Source organism: Atractosteus spatula, chromosome 11, assembly GCF_055471065.1.
Source record: "Atractosteus spatula isolate fAtrSpa1 chromosome 11, fAtrSpa1.hap1, whole genome shotgun sequence".
Classification (NCBI taxonomy): domain Eukaryota; kingdom Metazoa; phylum Chordata; class Actinopteri; order Semionotiformes; family Lepisosteidae; genus Atractosteus; species Atractosteus spatula.
Window position 1 is genome coordinate 14,068,885 of NC_142716.1, and position 21,480 is coordinate 14,090,364.

Sequence of the window (21,480 nt, forward strand, 5' to 3'; positions counted from 1 at the left end):
CTCTGAAACTCTCATTTAGGGAGTAAAAATCACATCTATCCATTTGTGTTTTGGGGGTTTTTCATAACGATTCTACTCACAAACAAGAACTGCCTTAATTCTGGAGTAAATGGTTACAATACCACACAGACCACAATCCCATCTTGATAACTCACATTCCACCCCTCCATTCCTAACACATTAAACTACAGGTCCTTGCAATACCCGCTACATTTCATCTAAGGGACCCAGAAAAAACCTTAAACATAATAACAGAAATGCATACCCAGATTTTATCAGACTTTAACAGGACGCACAGACAGCAGGTTCGAGAATCACTGTATCCTGCTACCATTAATAAAATCAAACTTCATCTGCTATGTTACCATCATTACAGCTACAGCTACAGCTACATCTCATTGCTTTACATCTCTCTTCACTACAGCCACTGTACAACAGATACAAAGGAGCCAGTCCTAGACAACAGCCCTTCTATTTGTTCATTACATTTTTTACAACCGCCCACATTCATTATTGGATCAATTAATGACAATCTTCTCTGCATTCAAGCATCAATACCTGCCATAAGTGGGAGGCATGATTCCCACACAACACAGTGTACAGGGCTTAGTGGACAGTTCGGAGCTTCAGGGTTACATATCTATTGCAGACTATATAACCTCATCCAAAAAATACTAAAATTGCCTTCTTGAAGAGGCTTCTTCTATACAAGCTGAAAAGCGGACAAAGAAAAATCTAATTAGATGAATACTGACTCATGTTCACATTTTTGCAGTTTCAGCTATAGACATCTGTCAGGATGAGAGAAACTCAAATGTGCTCTTTCTGTTCCCCCAAAAAATATTTAAGATTTTAATGCTGACCAGTCTCAGTTTTTACAGCTACAGATTCAGTTGTGTATCGATTATAGAAAACAGACACCACTGCAAAGACTGAAACAACTACAGCTGAAACCAGTTCTTGTTTAAATTTCCAAAAATTTAAATAAAAGATACGAGACACTTCTGTTCATTTTTCTGCCTTTCATGCCAAAGCAACACATATGCCTCCCAATGTAATTTAATAGTTACAAATTATGTAACATTTAATCATTTCTGATGTCTGGTGAAAGGAGGTAGTGCATTCCACAGTGTAAGAACACAATATTTATAATAAAGCTGCAGATATGAACCTTGATCCAAACCAAAGCCCATTTTAAAGTATGATTAAAGTATTTCCCACTTTCTCAGAAGCACAAAGAAAAGCGGTGATAAACATTACATTTTGGTCCAAAAAAGCAGACATGTTTTTTGAAGCTCTTGGTGTGTATAGCTTTTGCACATCAATCTGCAAAGAGAACCCCAAAAATCCCTGAGCACACAGACTTAAATGTCTGTTGTCACAGAAATGGGTTAATTTCATCTCCATGCAAGTAAAAGAATCTGACAGCCAGACATACCCAGTTTAAAGGATTCCTAAAATGCACTTGACCATTTTTCTCTGAACCAATTGATATGCTGAGTGTCTGCTTACCAACCTGAAGCATGGCTTAGCAAAGCCACAGTCAAAGCAAACAATTCTAAAATACAGAGATCTGTTCGTGTAAAACAAAGTTCCTTGACGTCAGTGTTGAAAATTTTTGGGTTCATTTTCATGGGTGAACTCTTTGAGGGTGATAAAGAAACCTATGGTAAATTTCCTTTTACAGCTATTGCCTTATGAAGGATGTTTAAGAAAGAGACGTTAACTCGAATCGACCTCTTTTAGAATTTGCTTTATGGAAATCCTGGATGCTCAAGAGCAAGATCAACATTAAATCAAGGTGTGATCACAACTAATACAACAAGATTAGCAGTTCACAATGTACAAAGAAAAACAAAAACATCTTATAATATTTACTTCATGAAAACCCATGTGCCAGTGCATAGTAGATTCTTTACAGTACCCTTATTTCATTACAACATTTGTAAAGGGTTAAAATTAATAAAATAATCATTCTGTCCTGCTCCATTGCCAATTAACTTGCTTAAAATGATTATCTAAAATTATTCTCTCATAATGTGCAGTATACACCGAATTCAAAGGGATCCAGAATTAAAAAGGGGAGATGGTGATGATTTACATTCAGGTAGTCACACAGGAGAAACAAGCACAAGATAAGGGTCCTGCAGTTCAGCAAAAAGATCAGTGGTCTTAAAAGCCAATTAAATATGGCATAAGAGGCATAATACGTATTATTTGAAGCAGTGACTCACATCTGAAGGGCTGAATAATTTCCTGTTGCCCTCCTGCTGCTCATTTCAAAATCTGGAAATATAATTTAAATACAAGTCTAGCCCTGCACGAACTCTAACATTGTTATGTTAAACCCCGCAAAACAAACACCTTAATTCCTTTGCAGAGGTCTTCAGAAAATGGGACAAAGTTTAACTCTCCACACCTTAACACAAAGTCTCCAATATATTATTGCCTATTACATATGAAAAACAAAAATGGTTTTCCTTACTAATTTTACTTTCTAATGGGAAAAACTGGAAATACTTGCGCTGTTTGGTATTTATTTTACGAAGGTTCTCAAAATAAGGCTTGAGATTTTTTACATCTTTTAAGAGAATACAAAAGATCTACAATCAGTGATGTGAAGTCATAAATTACAGCCCACTGCTGGCTAGCAGTATATTTTATCAAAGTACTGTATGAATCATTATTGATGTGTTGCAGAAAAAAAAATGCTTTTAGGCATAATGACCTCTAGAGTTTCTTGATGTTCCAGTCTCTTACCAGCTACTGCAGTCTAAATTGCATTCCAAAACTTGAAAAGCAAACAATACACTTCAATCAACAATACATTCTGAAACATTATATATTTATGATAAGGCTGACAGTTATTTAATGCATTATTATGGTCTGATAATCTGGAACCTTTTAAAGGCCAACAACTGGTAAAATTTAAAAAGGGCGGTACACCCAAATTAGTCAAGACTTAAATGGCTTATGTGAAGAATGTCTTTATCTCCTAATAATAACAAAGCCTTAAGCGCAAAAAATGAAAAGGCTCCTACTTTCTTTTTTATACATGGATACAAACAGACTTACACAATGTGGAGATCTCCTTTAAATAACACTCTGGTGTCTCCATTAAAGGACACAATTTTTTTTTTCTATAAATCTCTCAATTCCCTATTCCCGCCTCAACGTCTGGTGTCATTCTTGCTTGCAGAAAGGCAGCATATGGCTCTGGAATTCCACGAGTGTCCTCAACGGAGACAAACATTACTGCTTTTATTACTCCCCTGGGTGGGAAAAATGCAATTAGAAAACGATCCAAGCACAACCTGTAAATTAACTTCTTTCATGGCTACCTAATAAGCACTGCTTTTCTGGCCTGATGATGCCTGATGTGCTGAGCACAGCGCTCACATTAAATAAACTTTTTGAAACCACAAAGCCTCATTACCCATATGCACAGTGCAGCAGCCCACGGCACCAGTTCACTGCTCCAATTAAAAAAAAACAGCCCCAGGAGCTGTTTCATACATACTCACACAAACGTACAACTATACATAACCAAATATATCCTATAACTATCCTCCAAGGCCTGTTCCAATAAATTTTACAACAAAATCTGTTCCCTCTGCTTCCATTGTTTACAGTGCTTCTTAGTGTGAATGTATACCAAAATGTATACTCAAAAAGCAAAGCTGTAGTATGGTGAGAAACTGTGTGCCTTTAAAGTACATAAACCATTCTAACGCAACACGGTTTTCTCCCTCATTTCATTGACAGGGACGTTAATTTAGCAGATTGTGAAAAGCTCAGCCCCGATCAGGTGTTTTTTTTACACCATTTAAAGAAATTCAAAACAAACAAATTAGTTGACCGTAGAGTGTCCCCAAGAAGAATCACTATAGCAGTTCTGAAGACTTGAGACATATCAAATATCTCAGTGCTCAGCATCCTGTAAGACTGCTTGATCTCCCTTAAATTTTAATGGCTCTTACTTCAGCTTTCTGCACTATTATCCTGCTTCCAAAAGAACACAGAAGCCAGCAGGAGGTTTTTCTGTGCATCTTCACATCATAATGTACATTAGATAATAATAATGATTCTGCACAGGGCAACCTGGGGAGATGTGCAGGCAATCAAGGCACATTTGTATAGGCCTTTTGTCCCTGCTTGCTGTGGGGGTGGGGTACATTTGTTTAGGTAAAGAAAAGAGGGTTGTGGACCTCAATTTGGGTCAAGAGGCCAAGGTCTAGCCTTTCAAATTACAGAAATCTATATGCTATTGTCATCAATGATCATGATATGCAGAAGATTTGTTTAGCTTAAGTAAAATTAATAAAAAAAACAGGAGTAACACTGAATAGACATAATGCAGAACCACAGCTTGCAGTAACAGATTAAACAACATGGATCACAAAGATTTTTCTGTCTTTAGCATTAGACTTTCACACAAATTTGAGGAACAATGGGTTGTAAAGTTAACAGTGACTGCATTAGCACTATGAAGTCCTGCCTAATGCAAAGTCTGTTCATGTCTACAGTTCAAAGCAGTTTTTTCAATGGAAAACATCTCCTAACTCCTTTATCGCCTTGTGGGCTGCTTGCACTCAAGAACCTGGGAAGATAAAGGTATAAAAGGGAGGAAACAAGGCAAGTAAGCCAGATTTAAAGCAGGAATATCAATAATTGCTTCAGTGCCTAAAGTTCCTTTATGGCTGCTAATGGGGCAGCAAGCTTGATTATTATTATACTGTGCTCAAAGAGTTAGGAGAAACTATCAGCATACACTGAGACCTATCACCTTTGATTCTGGGGTCACTTAGTGCAGATTTGAAAACTCAGCCTCTTTGATCATTTCTATTATTGGAACTGTCAGCTCTAAGATGACAAGTAAGACAGAGCAAATTAGAAGTACTCTTTATTCAAACGTTGCATTACTAATTACAACACCTAAAAAAACCTCCTGTCATTCTTGACTTATACAGGTGGCTAGAGCATGTCTAGGGCTCAGAAGATGACATCAGGACTAGAGAAGCCACAACAGTGAAATTCCTATTAATTAAATTTGGGATATGCACGACTTGAACATTTTAATCACCAGCTGAAAGTTATATCTCTGCCTCTGATTCGTTATTGATTTAACAAGTGATATTAAAAAAACAGTCTGTAGAAATACATTGCTTCAATGCTAAATTGATAATAATGATGACGATCCTAAATTATGCCTCTTTTTTTTGTAAGATCAGAATAAAATTCACATGTATTGTGTTTTCTTGTCAAGCCAAACTGAAGACTTACTGAAAGGCTTAAACGGACAGTGAGATTCAGACTTCATGGCTCCAAGTACAGCAGTTCCACAGGGAAAACCACTAGGATACTTCAACTGTTCCCGAAATATAATTATACGTAACAAAATCTGCTAAAGTAATCAACAAGATTTTCCACTCCCAAATACAAAGTATGACTAGTAATTTAAGAAATAACAAATTTAAACAGGCACTTCCTTTAAAAAATAAAGTATCATACATCAGAAAGCAATACTTTCTATACTTTGAAAATTAGTAGTTCTAACCCTTAGACATAATCAATGTGACACATTAATTTATTCAAGGCAATTAAATGTTCTCACAGTGAAATTATTTTTTTCCAATGGAGAAAATTTACTGTTTATTCTAATGAGAACAGCTAGGAGACTGACTCACTGATGATTCAGAAATGGGAGTACTATTTATTTTTTGAGAAATAGAAGCACCATTATAAAAAAAAGCATTTTGTGTTATATATAAATATAATTGTCTTTACCAAACTCATATTTTTATATTACATACACTTTATATTCTGTATCTTGTATACATGTACAAATTCAAAGCTCCTGCAGAATTATTTGTTCAATCCGATCAGATTATTTCATACTGAAAATAATTTTTCACTTTTAAGTAACAGCTTCAAGGGGATTAAAAGTAATAGCCTGCTTTTATGTTCCAAAGACAATTTTTATCAATTTGCCCAAATAAAATTCAGCCTTTATTCACTACATGTTAAGGCTTGGATGCATTAATCCTGACAAACTATTTTTTGAGACATACTGGGTGATTGTCAAAAAACAATCTAAAACAACCAAGATTTTACCTGTTCCTTTGTTTCTGTCCACATAACAGTATTTCAACTCGTACTCTTTTAGAAGCTCATGGACCTCCTGAAAAACAAAAAAGGGTTTGGTCAAAACAAAATTAACATGCTCTTAAATTTACTGTGTTCTTCATTAGCCCAATTCTCTCTATAAGAACCTGCTAACATCATCTACACTGCTAAATTCACAGGCATTTAAATATAACATTTACATTGTCATTGAAACAGAATACTGATTATCTATTTTATTGAGCAACAAAATAAACACAACTGGTTATCTGTAAATTAAAATGAGCAGTAAATGAAAAATGACACTTATTATAACGTTAGTAATTCATCCAACTCATCCGCCAAAATGAATGTTTGTACATCTAGGAATGACACCCACAACCTGCGTACAGGAGTGGATTTAGAAGAAAAAAAACAAAAATGAAAAGAAAAAATATTTAATAATTGACATCATCACTGAATAAGAAGTGTGCCTGAAGTAGTGAGGGCAAGCACAGGTCTTACAGAACCCTTTGTGTGGCAGTACATTACAGTTCGGGTGACTCCCTGGGTTGGTGAGTGGAACTGATGAACGTACAGTTCATGGGAATGTATCAATGAAAGGATGTATGCTTCTTTTGAGGCCTTCCTAGCCACCATGGTTTAAAGTGAAACTAGATTAACTGTATAGCAAGAAATATACAGTTTAACCCCCCATTAAAATCCACTGGGGAGCTGCATCAGGATAACAGACCTTGATTTTTTTGATGGACTGTGCTGTTGTTTCTCTCACAGAGAGCCGCCCACAGAAAAGTCATCCACTCATGATTAAAACTGTTAAGAAAAAAGCTTAAAAGCTCTCGTTACAAAAGGTTAGAGGTGGCACTTTTATATGTTTATAAAAGTTCAAACAAAACAGGATCCTATAGAATACAGAGTAAGTGATGACGCATTCCTCCAGGCGCTTCCCACCTCTCCGGCTCTTAGTGTTTTTTCTCATTTCTCAGAACTTTTATTGAACTCTCCTTCTAACTAGTACATATAATGCAGAATCTTCCCTAAACAAACCCCTGTTTTGACCTGGATTTTTTAAAAGATTGTAAGCATTTTCCTGCTCATGTCCTGAATTTTCTTGCTCAAGGAACCCCTTTTCTGAAACACACAATCAACAGTGAGCACGATTTTTTTTTGGTTTAACTTGACATTTTTCCTTATTTCAAAGTGTTAATTCCACACACCAGTTTTTAGCATTTCTGTGGGACTCCCTGGAGACTTCAAGTGAGTCAGGATCACTAGGGATCCCTCTGCTGTATTGTGTTGTATGCCTCCTCGATCAGTCGATTTATTCAACCCAACACAGTACTCTAATCCCCATAACAGACATGGAAAATAAATACAACACTCAAATCCTCTGAAACACCTTAAAACTATTAACTTCTGATCAAACCATGAGCCAATAATAAAAACAGAAGAGCATTCCTGTACAAGATGGCAGATACAAAACTTCAGTATTCCCACAACCAACTGAATACAACCCACGCCTCTTGAGAAGGGACCTTCTGAGGACAAGTTACAGAGGAGCACAGTCCAGACTTAATCCAGTTATCTCCTGGCTATCAAGCTCATCCTGCACTCAGGAGAGGCCATCAATGTTTACACAACAAGAAACTCCCAAAATGAGATGAAACTTGAGACATGAGCATAATACTTTATCAGGATTGGCCTGTAAAATGGAAACAGCAACCTTTATAAGATGATTCATTTCAAATATGAATGAAAATTTTAAATAACTGGGGAACTGGTCTTTCGCAATGTGAAACGCCGGCATTAACTACATAGGAAACACCGGCATTAACTACACATAATTTTACATTGTGCCTGGCATACCCCTAAGGCTTTCAAGAGGGATTTAAATGACAGTAAAGCCCTTAAAACAGTCTGTGGATAAAGACATGTTTATTCTATTGATTTAACCCACTGATTTCCCATTAAAGTTTAACCCAACTAGAACCTAGACTCACACAATATGTCTGGAATTGTACTAAAAGCCAAGAGAGGCTGTCTGTTTCAAATCTGTATTTAGCCACATCAATAAACAGCCAGACCATGTAGTTCTCATTATTCCAGAAAGCTTTTACATGACATTTCATATTGGATTGCCCCTGATACAAAACAACATAAGAAGCATCGAATACAGTCGAAGTGCAGAATCATCTTCAGAAAGCAATCTAAGTCCTACCCTCAGGTTATCTTGTGCAAGCTTAATCTATAGCAACTCCAAGCATACTGGAGTAGTACACCTCTGTACAGGCTGTAAGTGGGTTGGCAGACACTAAACCTCAGAATTCATATTACTAGATGCTTATAGAGTCCTTTGTTAGTATATTTTAATACTGATTCAGGCAAATAATTCAGTTTCATGTTGTTTTACCTCAAAATAGTATTGTGGTGGATGTGCTTGCTGAGCTCAGGACTCAGTATTTTGCATGTGGTACCTTGTTTAGTGTGAGTGAAGTTTTATTTAATCTCTGACCCAGGGAAAAGTGTAGTGTGGACGGCTGAGGAGAGAACAAAGGCTCGCGCTGTGTCCATTATTTTTTTTCTTCTTCTTTTTTGGTCTGTTAGTTTTTTTTATCAATAAAGTTTGAAAATCAGCCAGTGAAAGCTCCGTTTTCCTTCATGCCTAAAACCCTACACCGAACACAGGATTTTACACAAGCAATTTCTCTTCATCAACAATTCCAAAAAAAAGTCAGCCCAACAAACTCCTTTGGATACACATGATCATGTTTATACAATAAGTTAAGAATAAAGTAATGTGACATTGTGAATATTTCTACCAAAAGGTACGGTTAATAAGGCCTCAGTACAGTACATTGTGATTTATTAAACCAGTAATTACAGTTACAGAACTGATCTGACAATTTTGCTAACGGATGAGAAACCAGAACATAAGATTAAGGTATTGCTGATATGAGTAACTGCTCTAGATCAGGGGTCTCCAAACCCTGTCTTACAGGGGCAATGTGTTTGCAGGTTTGGCAATCTCTTTAAATCCTTGTTGAAGTTGAACACACCAGCCCTGCAGTACCAGAAATGAAGACCCCTGTTCTGAAATTTTTGACCTTTGTTCTTCCGAACTGAGGTGTCCTAAACCAGACCAGGACGGGTCATTTCTGTGAGGTAAATGTCAATCTTTTAATCTTCGAGAAATTAAAATGCATAAATTCTCCAAATGGGTGGCATTGCGGCGAAGTGGTTAGCATTTCTACCCCGTAGCAGTGGAGCACTGGGTCCAATTCCAGAACTGGGGTGCTATCTGTATGGAGTGTGTATGTTCTCCCCAGGTTCACATGGGTGTCCTCCCACAATCCAAAGGCATACAGGTAGGTTAACTGGCTTTTGGCAGAACTGGCCCTGGTGTGACCCTGAATTGGTAGAAGCTGTTAGAAATTGGATGGATGGAAACTGTCCATATAAAGAACATCTTACTTGAGGGCAAAACCTTGAAATTCTGACTCTTAAAATCCCAGTGACGTGAATAGGACTCCAGGCATGCGAACCAAAAATGTTCTTGACCAGCTGCCAATTTAGATCCGATGTGTGTTGACTTCATCAATTTAGGTAACGGTTAATACAGTAAGTCTCATTATCAAACAACTTAGCATCTTAAATGACTTTAGTTATCTTAAATAAAGAGCTGTTTACATTTTAGCAGTAGGTTAAGCCTGGGCCTGATTATAAATTACATATCACAAGGTAAACTCCACAAAGATGTCCCAAAAGGGTATAAAATGCTGAGGAAAGGCAAAGAATGTTCTGGCCTAAATAATATCATACTTTCCCTTCCCCATTAAACATAGGAGCTAGAATACAGTAGCTGTTGTGCATAAACCCGAGCCATTTTAAAAAATCGATATTTGCCAGAAAATGTATATATAGGGCTCACAAAGGTTAGCTAGCAAAAGATTGAAAACGCTAAATCAAATATCACAAGTATACAGCTCAATTTTCAACTTTCAAAAGGTGCTCTGAAACATTTTTTGGTGTCTCTCTGGCATCTTCACTGTCACCATGGCAGTGATGACAGCAGAGTGTTATTATTCTGAAACAGATTTTCTTTTTACATTTAGAATAGTCTACAGCTCTGTTAAAGTATAATCACAATTGAAGCAGATTCAGATACTGTTTGAGAGTAATAGGTTGTAAGACAACTGAAGATCAGATTTTAGCTCTGATCTTTTAACCACAGTGGTCAAAACTGCAAACAGGTGACTGCTTACACCCTACATCGCCAGCAGCATTTCATTTGAAACATTATTGAATCTGTGCACAACCGCACTCAAGGAGAAACTGATCATGGTGACATGTTTTCTTTGATGAAAGAAATTACCCAAGAGACAAAAACCCTTCATAAAAACAATACACAGGTTCTGTGTCTCTTTAATGTGTAATGTTCATGTGCCCATTTTGCTGTGGGAATTAAGATTTTAAATTAATTATAATGGTATTAATGACAAGTCGTACAACATGTGAAAAGAGTCAAAGTTAAAAGACTATAATCTTAGCAAAAACCTATATTACACAGATTAATATTTCATTGCTTTTGCTCCTTAGCGGACAGGTCTGACAAGCTAAATTAACTATAGCTTCCAACTCTATAGACACCGAAACATTTATATGCAAGAGTAAGCAATTACAGAAGATAACCAAGTAAACTTTCCTCCCTTCTTAAAACACACAAGACCAAAGGCTGTACTCGACAGTTAAATACTTCTTTTTTTTTCAGGCGAGTATACAAAACGACATTACAGTCCTGTACTGGAGGACCTCGATAGTGCTGCATCATTTATAACGTCACTTGTAATCACCAGATGCCATATTGTATTGAATGTTCGGCTGACAAAAAAGGGTCATGTAAAGTTTTGCAACAGCAAATGGAAACAGGACCTAAATAATAACATAAAATCAAATTGTAGAATCGTGGAGTTCTACGAAATACAAAATAATTATATATAGTATAGTACATAATATAGTTGGAAACACCGACAAGTTATCTATACTCTCGCATAGCATTCATATAACCAGGCTAATATAATTCATCAACATAGATAAAACATCTAGCTAAAAGACGCATACAAGAAACGCTTGAATCCTAGAAGTGTTCCACATCAACTGATTTTCTGACCAAGAAAGATTTTGTACCATCTAAGAACTGTGAGTAATCTCTGATACTCTGCCCCTATTATGGTAAGTGCTGTAAAGGGAACACGTAACAGTCAAATACAAAACTTCGAGACTGTAATTTTCTACTGATTTTGACGGCAACCAACGTATTCTATAACTGCAAAAAAGTACATCAGAAGTGATACTTAGGTGGTTATTATATTATTTACTACATTAATCATGCACCCGACTCATGCTTGAAAGTTTCTCACAGTTGAGTACTGCGCAGGACTGAAGATGCACTTTGCCGGTCAGTTAATGATCCCCATTACCTGGTTGGTAATATCTTGGGGTAGGTTCTTAATCAGGATTTTCCTCCTGTTGCTCAGCTCCCTGCGAGTTTTTTCCAGCCTCTTTTCGATTTCTTCCGGCTCTAATTCAGGCAAAACTCGTAGGCTCGGACCTTCGGACCCCGTGTCTTCTTCTTGTCGGCTCTCAGGGCTATCCGAGTCCGGAAAAGGTGAATTTTCCTGTTTCAAATCGTTCACGCTCGGCGGCTCTATGGAGGAAGCAGCCGCCATTTTGAAAAGCTCTGTAGCAAGTGAGCAGAAGCAGGAGGTGGGCGGTTGTTTTGTCGTCGCTCCACCAACTCTGGAGCAGGCGGAAAGGTACAAGACAGGCCCTGAACTCGCTTAACTGTATACTTGGCGACCCCTAGCGTTTACAATTCAATTTACACTACAATTAATGAACCAAAAAACACCCTTTGACCAACCTTTGAAATTAAATTAATTTTACATTGTATAACAGTCCGCCATTTTTTCCAGCTGAAAATAAGTACCAAGCTTTCTTCATTTAAATCTACAAATCTTTGTATGTAAAGTACATACACAACGATGCAATCACTATATGCCAAAAAAGCATTAGGGATCAACAACCCAGTGAATAAAATAATATTAATAATAAATCCAAAACAACAATAATTGTTATATGCTTACAGTATATCTACTGATGCAATGATTTTGTCAAAGTAATCCATCCTGTCTGTAGAGAAGTACATTTTTAATTGCTTTATTTGCTTAAAATGTACTATACTAGCTACCCACCTGAAATACTACAAGTAGTGTTTGCTTTACCACAGAGAAGACTGTGACCGTTTTCTTTCAGATTTAAAGGCATTAGCAAAGGAAGGTATCAGAACTGTGGGCCTCCTTCCACAGTGAATTGGAAAAACAGAAAGGATGGCAGGCTATTATAGTGCCAAGAGGATTTATATAAGGGTTCGCCGTCTCTCTGTGGGTGTACGCCAATTCACAGACTGAAGAGTAAATGCCAGCTACTGGCAGAATCTCCAGGAATCATCCTCATCTTCATATGTATGCCTTGGATTTCATAACTCGACATCCCACTGAAGCAGTTTTTAGAATACAATGTGTTGTAAGCTGAAAAGCAAGTCCCGTCGCTAATGGAAGCAATGAAATTAGCAGCAAAGTGTTATCAAATTCCTTACCAAATTCCAAATTCATGTTCCCTACTCTTAATCATCAACTCTCAAAGACATCAATAATTTACAGTGAATCATAATGTAAGCTCTTTTAGTCATTATACATTTCAATACAACTATAGCTTAGATATAGTTGTACACATGCTAACCATTACTACTGCTGAACTAACATTATATTATCTGGAAGCACTAAACAATTACTATGAATAATGAATTTAATTATCTTGCCATTTTTGTGGATTTGTCAGTTGTATCTATTGGAAAAATGTGTATTGAACCAAAAAAAGGTTTCTAGTACCTTACAATATTTTATGTAGCATGTTTAAGGCTCAGAATGTAAGTTCATTCCAAGGATTGCCAAAACGGATGTTAGCATTGTAACCCATCCAGGTTTAAACAAGTGTAACAGAACAATAGAGATAACACAAGCAAAAAGTTCTGAGGTATAAAACATTTGAGCTTAGCACATAATGTGACACCAGCAACCACTGCAGGTGAAGCTATTTATAGTTCATGTTGATGGTAATATTTTGAAAACGTAACTGTGAATTCCAAATTAATTCAGACAAAATATCACGGGGAGAACACCTGAATATCCCAGGGATACAGAGTTCTAAAAACATTTTAGCAATGAAGATCATTAATAGCCTCGAATTCTGACCAAACTGCCCACTATTATTAATATAATGATAATACTCAGATGGCCAGGTCACCATATTGTAAATGCCTATGTTTGGTATTTATAAGATAAGATCAGATCACTTTATTAGCCACATACAATGTGTCTTTTCACAAACCCCAGCTTGCTCTCCATGAGACACAGACAGAGAAGCTTGGGGTCAGAGCGCAGGGTCAGCCATTGTACAGCACCCCTAGAGCAGTTGGGGTTAAGGGCCTTGCTCAGGGGCCCAACAGAATAGGATTCCTCTGCGGGCCGCAGGATTTGAACCAGCAACCTTCCAGCCACAGGCGCAGATCCTTAGCCACAGTGCCACCACTCCTCCCCTTAACTTTAATCAAGTTAAAATAAAGCATTATTGTCAGTTTTTGATACTAGAAACCACAAAACAAGTGAAACAGGAGATCTCTAGTCTAAAACTAATGAAATTATCTTTATATCCTTTCATTCTGTTGAAGTATGGAACGTTACCTAGTAATAATGTGGAAGCTGTTACCTTTGGTTTGGTTAAGAAACAGCTGGATAAGATCATTGAATAAATACACTGGTAATCACAAAACAGGCTAGATGGGCTGATCCTCTTGTTTGTAACCATTCTTCTGTCCTTTTGTTCATGAACAAAACATGAAGAGATAGGGGGACATGGAGATAATTAATATGGAAATAAGGCTGGACAAAAGTTGTGGTCGTTTAATCAAATATCTATACAATGCATTTGTTTGTAAGAGCAAATAAACTTAAAAAAGAGCTCAAATTCAGGGTTAGAGAAAAGTAAATTCTACTTTTAACATAAAGCAAAACAATTAGTTGAATGATTGAGATAATTAAATGAGTGAGACCCAAAGTTCATTTTGAGCTTACAGTGATATTTCATGGAATAGTCATTTGGATACATCAAGTACATCTTACTGAGACTGGAAAATGGATCTTGGTTACAGTATATACAGCTAGAATGAGTTGTTCTATAATCTCAAGAATTGTATACATTTAAAGTAGATAGATTGAACCAGTGGTTAAACAGCTAACCACTATCTGGAGCATTTCTACTCTAGTCAATAATCAAACAAATGTCATCTCTTGTTTTTTTGTACATACAGCATATTTTCGATCTGGGATTACCCAAACATTGACTATAATTCTTCAAATTAAAACAGACATCTATGGCAAACAAGACCTGTAATGAAAGGTTTCATACCTAAGTATGAAATGATACCAAAGTGCTGTAGAAACAAAAGCAAAAAGAGCACTGCCATTTAATGTATGATTCAGGAAAATGCTGAGTGGGAGTTGAAAAATACGGAAATTTCTGATGCACAAAACTATTGTGTAGGTGTTAGTGAGTGGCAGAGTAGGCTAATTGAACACCTGGGATGTGTTCGTTTATGTAAGAAAGCAGTAGGAACCTTGAACTTGTGCCTGCAAGGTAGTGTGATTATGAGTGTGTGGGTGGCAGGGAAGAGGACTCTCATGTGGAATACTGGAATTATAAGCCAGGATAATTTACTTTTATATTATTTTGTAGATGAACAGGCGGTTGTGCCATGGTACAGATAGATTTAAAATCTGTCCAGCTTTAATCAGCAAGTGTGCAATCCAGTTAAAACAGGTAAGAAAGAAGTAAAATAAAAGCAAAAACGGTTTTAAATAGGTTCCTTAAGGAGCACAATACACCCTGAATTCACTGTTCCTCATGGATAAGCATCCTTTACAGTATTGATGCCCTCAAGCAACTTGGACAGCAGAGCAGTTCTTTGGCACAGACAGGGAATTATCTCAAATTTCCCTGTCGGTCTGCAGTTGACTGATGCGGTTCCAGTTTTCGCCAGCTTATTCTCCATGAAGGGAAAAAAACCCTTTTCAGTGTTCCAGTCACAAATCTTGATACCATTTGTGGGGTTTAATTTCCAAATCCGTATCCAAAAAAAAACAAATCACCACACAAAGCATACACTATACTCAAGCTAGAACTGCCCAAAAACGATGGATGCTAACATTCATAGATTGTGTATAAAAACAGAGATTGCAGTTGATAAAAATAAAAATGCATAATTATCCAATAGAATTATGTAATAATAATAATAATAACATCCTTACACTTATACTTACAATATAGCATTTTTCTGAAAACTCCACTCAAAGCGCTTTACAGGTAATGGGGACTCCCCTCTGCCACCACCAATGTGCAGCCCCACCTGGATGATGCAACGGCAGCCAAAATGTACCAGTATACTCGCCACACACCAGCTATCAGTGGGGAGGAGAACAGGGTAATGAAGTTAATTCAGAGATGGGCATTATTAGAAGGGCATGACTGGTAAAGGCCAGGAAGAAAATGTGGCCAGGAAATCAGGATTAACACTTCTCTTTTCAAGAAACGCCCTGGGATTACTAATGACCACAAAGAGTCAAGACCTCCAGTTTACCCTAACGTAAAGAACAGAGACTTTTTACAGTGTTGTGTCTCCATCACTATTCCAGGGCATTAAGAACCACACAGACTGCTAGGTGAGCGCCCCTTACTGGTCCCACCAACACCTCTTAGCTATATCTCCCTGCTACTCACACTTATACTACTATCTTATCTTTTGGCTTGCACATTCTAACTTTTGCATTTAATAAAGTAGAAGATTTGTTTGTTCATTCATTCTCTTCATTGTATTTGCACATTGAAAAAAGAGAATGGTTTGTCAAAGGGCTCAAATTTCATTTTCTTTTATAAAAAGTCAAGGCAAAATTACATGGTCTGTTTTGGATTTCAGTAAAGGCCATGAAAGCTTCAAGCATTAATTCATCTACACAGCAGCTTGATTCCAATCCAAGTTTCAAAGTGCAGATTCGGCAGGCTTGTGGAGAGTCCTGTATGAATGGTACATGTTATATTCTCAGTGTTTCAAATTAAACAGCTGTTAGTAGACAGGAGGGAATATCCTTTAGCTGGCAATTAACAAATTAGTGATGCTCACATATATTCCTGCAGAAATGCACTTAGCCTATAAATAAACAATGACTATTTGGTTATCTATTCTCCTGTGAAACCGCTCAGAAGACAGAACCAGTTTCTTACGCAACACGAGATGCTTGTTTCCAGAGAAGGAAAGGCTTCTTTTAAAATCGAGTTTCACTGTTATGCAACTAACTCAACTTTATACATGTTTCAATTTTAGATACTGCAAGAACTTTCAGTGTTAAGCAAGATTACATTCATATATATTAATATAAATTCTGTAAATAATAATGCATTCAGATCTTGTAAAACTAACCAGTGGCCTCGATAATCGGAACAAAGGTGACAACTGATGGTAACGCACATAATATCCTCTTGATAAATCTCGTTTAAGTTTGCTGCTCTACTTTTCATTATTCCTTGTTTTATTCATACTGAGGCTGTATTTAAGGATTTTCATTACTTGAAAAATAAGGGACACCCTTTGCAAATTCGCGACTTGGCACTTAAGGAAAATGTCTGCGAATCTCTCCAGTACATGGAGTGTACCAGCTGCAGACCTCATCCAGAAAAATAAAATTGTTTAGCTTGTTTTTTTAGCTCAAAATTAAAGTCAGAATCACCTTTCCATTTTCAGCTTTCAAGATCCAATCTTAAGCTCATCAGATCTCAAAAGCTGAGCACGTTCGGACCTTGTCAATATTGTGATGGGACACTGTAAAGGAAAACCCAGTTAGCAAGTTGGTGGACCAGTAGGTTGTCCTCTTCCCTCTAGAGGAGATTTCTCAAGGCAATGTGTCAGCATTGCGACAGGAGCCACACTGTGGTAAGAAGTGCTGGCCTTCAAAAGATATGTTAAAACCAAGGCCCTGAGTACTTGATCACTCCCACGACACTGCTTGTAAGAGTAGGGGTGTTAAACATTTGGGAATCCTGGCCCAAATTCAACCTTGGTCTTGATCAATCTGGTCTATCTAAATTTCCCCTCAATTTAATTGATATCATTATCTTTTCTCTACTCAACCTGTGTTGTGGGGCTGCTTTACACGTAATGACTGCCATGCTTCACTGGGATCCTTTGGGATGAAGAGTACGACATTTAACCAATGATTTTGTTACCTGGATTGTTCAAAACAAGGTCTTGTCTTTGTCATAGCATTTCCAAACATGCAATGGTGTAACATCTACTGTAAGCATACTACAGATCTGATTTAGGTAAGACACTGCACAATTACTGCAAGCTTTGTACAGACAGTAAAAATTCAATCAGAGTACAGATGGTGTCGACATTAAGGAGCAAACAAATCCCTTGAAAATGAGAAGTGGAACTTTTATCACATTCACATTATAATAAATCTCCATTTCATTACTTTATATATTACATAAAAAAGGAATGATATACAGAAATTGACTTTCCTTCAGTACATTAATGTAATTTATAGTGTTCAATATACACTAGATTATACTTGCTTACAACAGTCAGTAGACACTGTTCTCCAACAAGAAAAACATAAAACGGCAGTGTTTCTTTAAATAAAACATTATGGTACAGAGTGATAACAGAAATGGCAAAAAGATCTGGATTTAAATGACAATTTTATTTCACTAAAAATACACCATGAAATGAAAAAATTTTGTTTTACTCCTGGTTTGTACCAATTTGTCCTTAGTAATTCCAGTGAACCATTTGGAACAAATATGCACATTTATATCATTAAATACTCTTCTTGCAGTCCTCATTTTTGTGGAGAAAAGGGTAAATGTTGTAAAAGTGGTCATTTCCAAATGGTCAAAGTTTTTCTTTCCCTCCACAAAAAGAAAACAGGTTTAATTTTTTTTACATATAGAAAAATGTAGGGAATGTGTCAAGCAGAAAATGTTTTTAGTTTTTAAATAAAAAAATGAAGTAGTAATAATACAGAATGTCATTATTCTTTACATAAAACTTCAAGATTTATGTATTGAAGGGCCACAAAATGCTAAGATTTTTGTAAAACCTTGTATAAACAACGTGGTTTGGTTTGGATAATACACTAAGTATAATTAAAGGATCTACTTGTCAGCATGGCATGACTGTTCTCATGTTCACTTTAATTAAAAATGATAAAACCAAAGATTCAGTAAGCCTGCATCTGACAATCATTTCCTAACAGTGCACTGGGCTGATGCTTAAATACAAATACAGAGGCATTTGAGTGTACTATTCTATTACATTTTATATACACAATCATACAATCATATCTTCAGTGAAGATTTTGTAAGAGTATGTCTCTAGCAATTTAAATTTGCCCCCTCTTATACACAGCTGTATTAACTGAGACATCCCAGCTGGAAGCCAATCTGACTATATGAGAAGGTTTATAACTTTATACTCATTTTGAAAATGACGTCTATGTGTCCTGTGCAAACTTCCACTTTACAGTGATGCTACTGGAAAACAAATATGGAGCCATCCAAAAACAGGAAAGGATGATAGTAACTTACATAAGATAAGATCACTTTATTTGCCATATACATTTTCTTGCATTTCTTGTCTTTTCGCATACCCCAACTTGCTCTTTATGAGACACACAGACAGGGAGAGAGAAGCTTGGGGTCAGAGCACAGGGTCAGCCATTTATTCAGCAGCCCTGGAGCAGTTGGGGTTAAGGGCCTTGCTCAGGGGCCCAACGGCGTAGGATTCCTCTCCCGGCTGTGGGATTTGAACCGGCAACCTTCCAGCCAGAGGCGCAGATCCTTAGCCACAGAGCCACCACACCGCCAATTTACATGTAAATCAACTAATCAACTAATGTGTAATCCTGGAATTAGGTGGCTCTGACATTTTAAAAGATAGATCAGAAGGATTCATTGAACTTGTGTCCATGTGCCCAATATTGCAGAGCATTATTTTAAGAATTGGATCCATCTTTAAAGAGCTGATACACATGACTTCATCAACGTCATAAAAATGGCACTGTACATCACTGTAAATGTGAAATTCAGATGTCTAACTCATCTTTAGGATGAATCTATATTTTACACACAAAGGCTTTGCAGTCTTGTAGTTTTTTTTTTCAAGCAGCTGTTTAACAATACAAATGTTCTACGCTGAAATATCAGCTTCTTCACTTTATGCTAATAACAAAACAAGCATTTAAAATTAAACTTCTTGTGTTACAGAAAAAAAAGAGGTGAAAGCTCATTGCTTCCATTGTTCTGTCTGGTCATCACAAGTCCTAGTCTGCTTCAAAGACAGAATGACAAACCATTACTTAAGTCTCCGTTCAAATGAATTTACTGCATTTACTTTTAAAAGTTCAGTTAAATAAATAGTAGAAAAATAATGCTTTATTTTTTTAAAAAAATCTGAGATGCACTGTTTACAATTTTTTTTTACACAAGTTTCCAAGAGGTTGTTAAGCTTTTCATAGAGACATCCGTCCTCATGTTCTGCAATCTGAAAACTCCCCTTCTGTTTAAAGTATGCTCAAAGTTGTCGTCCAACAACCCAAAAAATCCAGTTTTAACAATCCTTCTTCAATTCGTTTACCCTATCGTTGTCTTGGCAACAGTTCAGCGGATAGAGCAATCCAGGTGGCTAGAGGTTGGATTCGAACATGTCTCCTGAAGGGCCTGCTGAAGACAGCCTCGGAGCACTGTTTGTTTTCTCAAAGGTCTGTGCTACCAGTGCACAGGGGTGAAGCCTCAGCACTCCGCATCCACCGTGTGCACGGTGACGGCGGCCTGCAAGTGGTGCGCGTGGTGCAGGGGATGGTGGTGCGAGTGACGGTAAGGGTGGAACTTGTGGCTCAGCAGGGCCGCAGTCTGGGGAGGCGTGTCCAGATCCAAGTCATCATCGTGGTTCCCCACGTCTACCCCGGCCGAGAGGGGGTCGTTATTGCAGGGTGGGTTCTCACTGTCCTCCTGAGGGCTCATGGTGCTGTAGCCTAGAAGAAGGCAAGTTCAACAAACACAACAGAAGGGTTTTTATTAAGAGAGTCCGGCCGCACCTTAAAACACTGTGGAGAAGGTGTCTTGCACTGGTAAGACAAGCACTGATACAATGGATTCTATGCTCTTTATTAAATAGAAACCTACACAAGGGGGCATCCTAAGTCATAAGGGTTCAAGTAGAGAACTCCTGTTCGGCAGTACTGAAACCCCTGAGGGGAGTTAGAAAAACTCTCACTCTACAGAAAGAATTCACAGTTTCTTACACCGTCCTTCGCAACAGAATGCTTGCATACAACACTCGAGCACCCTCCAGGACTGGTTGCGGTGACCCACACACCTGCTGCATTTTGTTCCAGCCTCAGAGTCCTCAGTTACACAATCAAATCCTTTACTGACTTAATAATAATAATGAGATTAATTTGAACTGTTTGCTCCCAGCTCTTAAACATGTTGGAGCTTTAACTGTTGTATTTGGGGAGTGAAATAAAATCCCAGGCTTTTGACTAGAAACAAAATGCCAATATTCAATTGAAGCCACTTCTTAGCTGAAGTAAGACTTCAATTATCTAATGAAGGTGAGATGGTATGAAAAGCCAGCAGGACTGGGAACCACTGATCAAGGAGAAAGATGAGCCAAAGGGAGTTACAATCACGAACGATCGGTCTTCTGCCTGGCTAGACATTTCTAGAACTAAAAACGTGCTTTTCAAATGAGTAATATGAAGTGTTTAAAAAGGGGAGTGAAACAAATGCTCATATTGAAGTCGAATTTAATACATGTAGGTCTCTGGTTAGCCTCATCCCTGTGTAAATGGTGATGTGGATGTTTGTCAGGCTTCAAAACTAAAGCTTACACATGCACAGGTTTTGGAAACATTACTTGAGATGGTTAAATACAAGTCTTAAGACAGATGTTAATGTAAACTGTGTAAACAGCCATTTCAAATGTTGACTTAATTGGGTTCAAGCAATTCATAAAACAACATTGTTCATTTCAGCTGTTTTGTATTGTATTGTATCCCAATATAAACGCATCTCAGCAGGACAATCATATGTGAAATGCTGCTGCCCTTTAATCTTTACTGCAATTGTTCAGTGTTAAAGTCTAACAACCACAGAATAAGCACTCCCGAGTGTCTCTTTTGAGAC

General features: G+C 37.3%; 2 protein-coding genes across 3 annotated transcripts in view; both read right to left on the reverse strand.

The window, feature by feature from the left end:
* The window catches only part of raver2 (ribonucleoprotein, PTB-binding 2), a 33,338-nt gene extending 21,473 nt beyond the window's left edge, over nucleotides 1–11,865 (reverse strand). For both annotated transcript variants that reach the window (XM_088927796.1, XM_088927795.1), the window contains exons 1-2: nucleotides 11,601–11,865; nucleotides 6,115–6,181 (exon numbers count right to left, since the gene is read on the reverse strand). In XM_088927796.1, coding sequence (XP_088783922.1) covers nucleotides 6,115–6,181; nucleotides 11,601–11,849 — 316 coding nt within the window. In that variant the 5' untranslated portion in view covers nucleotides 11,850–11,865. The remainder of the gene's footprint in view (nucleotides 1–6,114; nucleotides 6,182–11,600) is intronic.
* Nucleotides 11,866–17,704: 5,839 nt separating this feature from the next.
* Nucleotides 17,705–21,480, reverse strand: part of cachd1 (cache domain containing 1) — a 73,201-nt gene continuing 69,425 nt past the window's right edge. Inside the window, exon 27 of the mRNA XM_088927797.1 lies at nucleotides 17,705–20,324. Coding sequence (XP_088783923.1) covers nucleotides 20,083–20,324 — 242 coding nt within the window. The 3' untranslated portion in view covers nucleotides 17,705–20,082. The remainder of the gene's footprint in view (nucleotides 20,325–21,480) is intronic.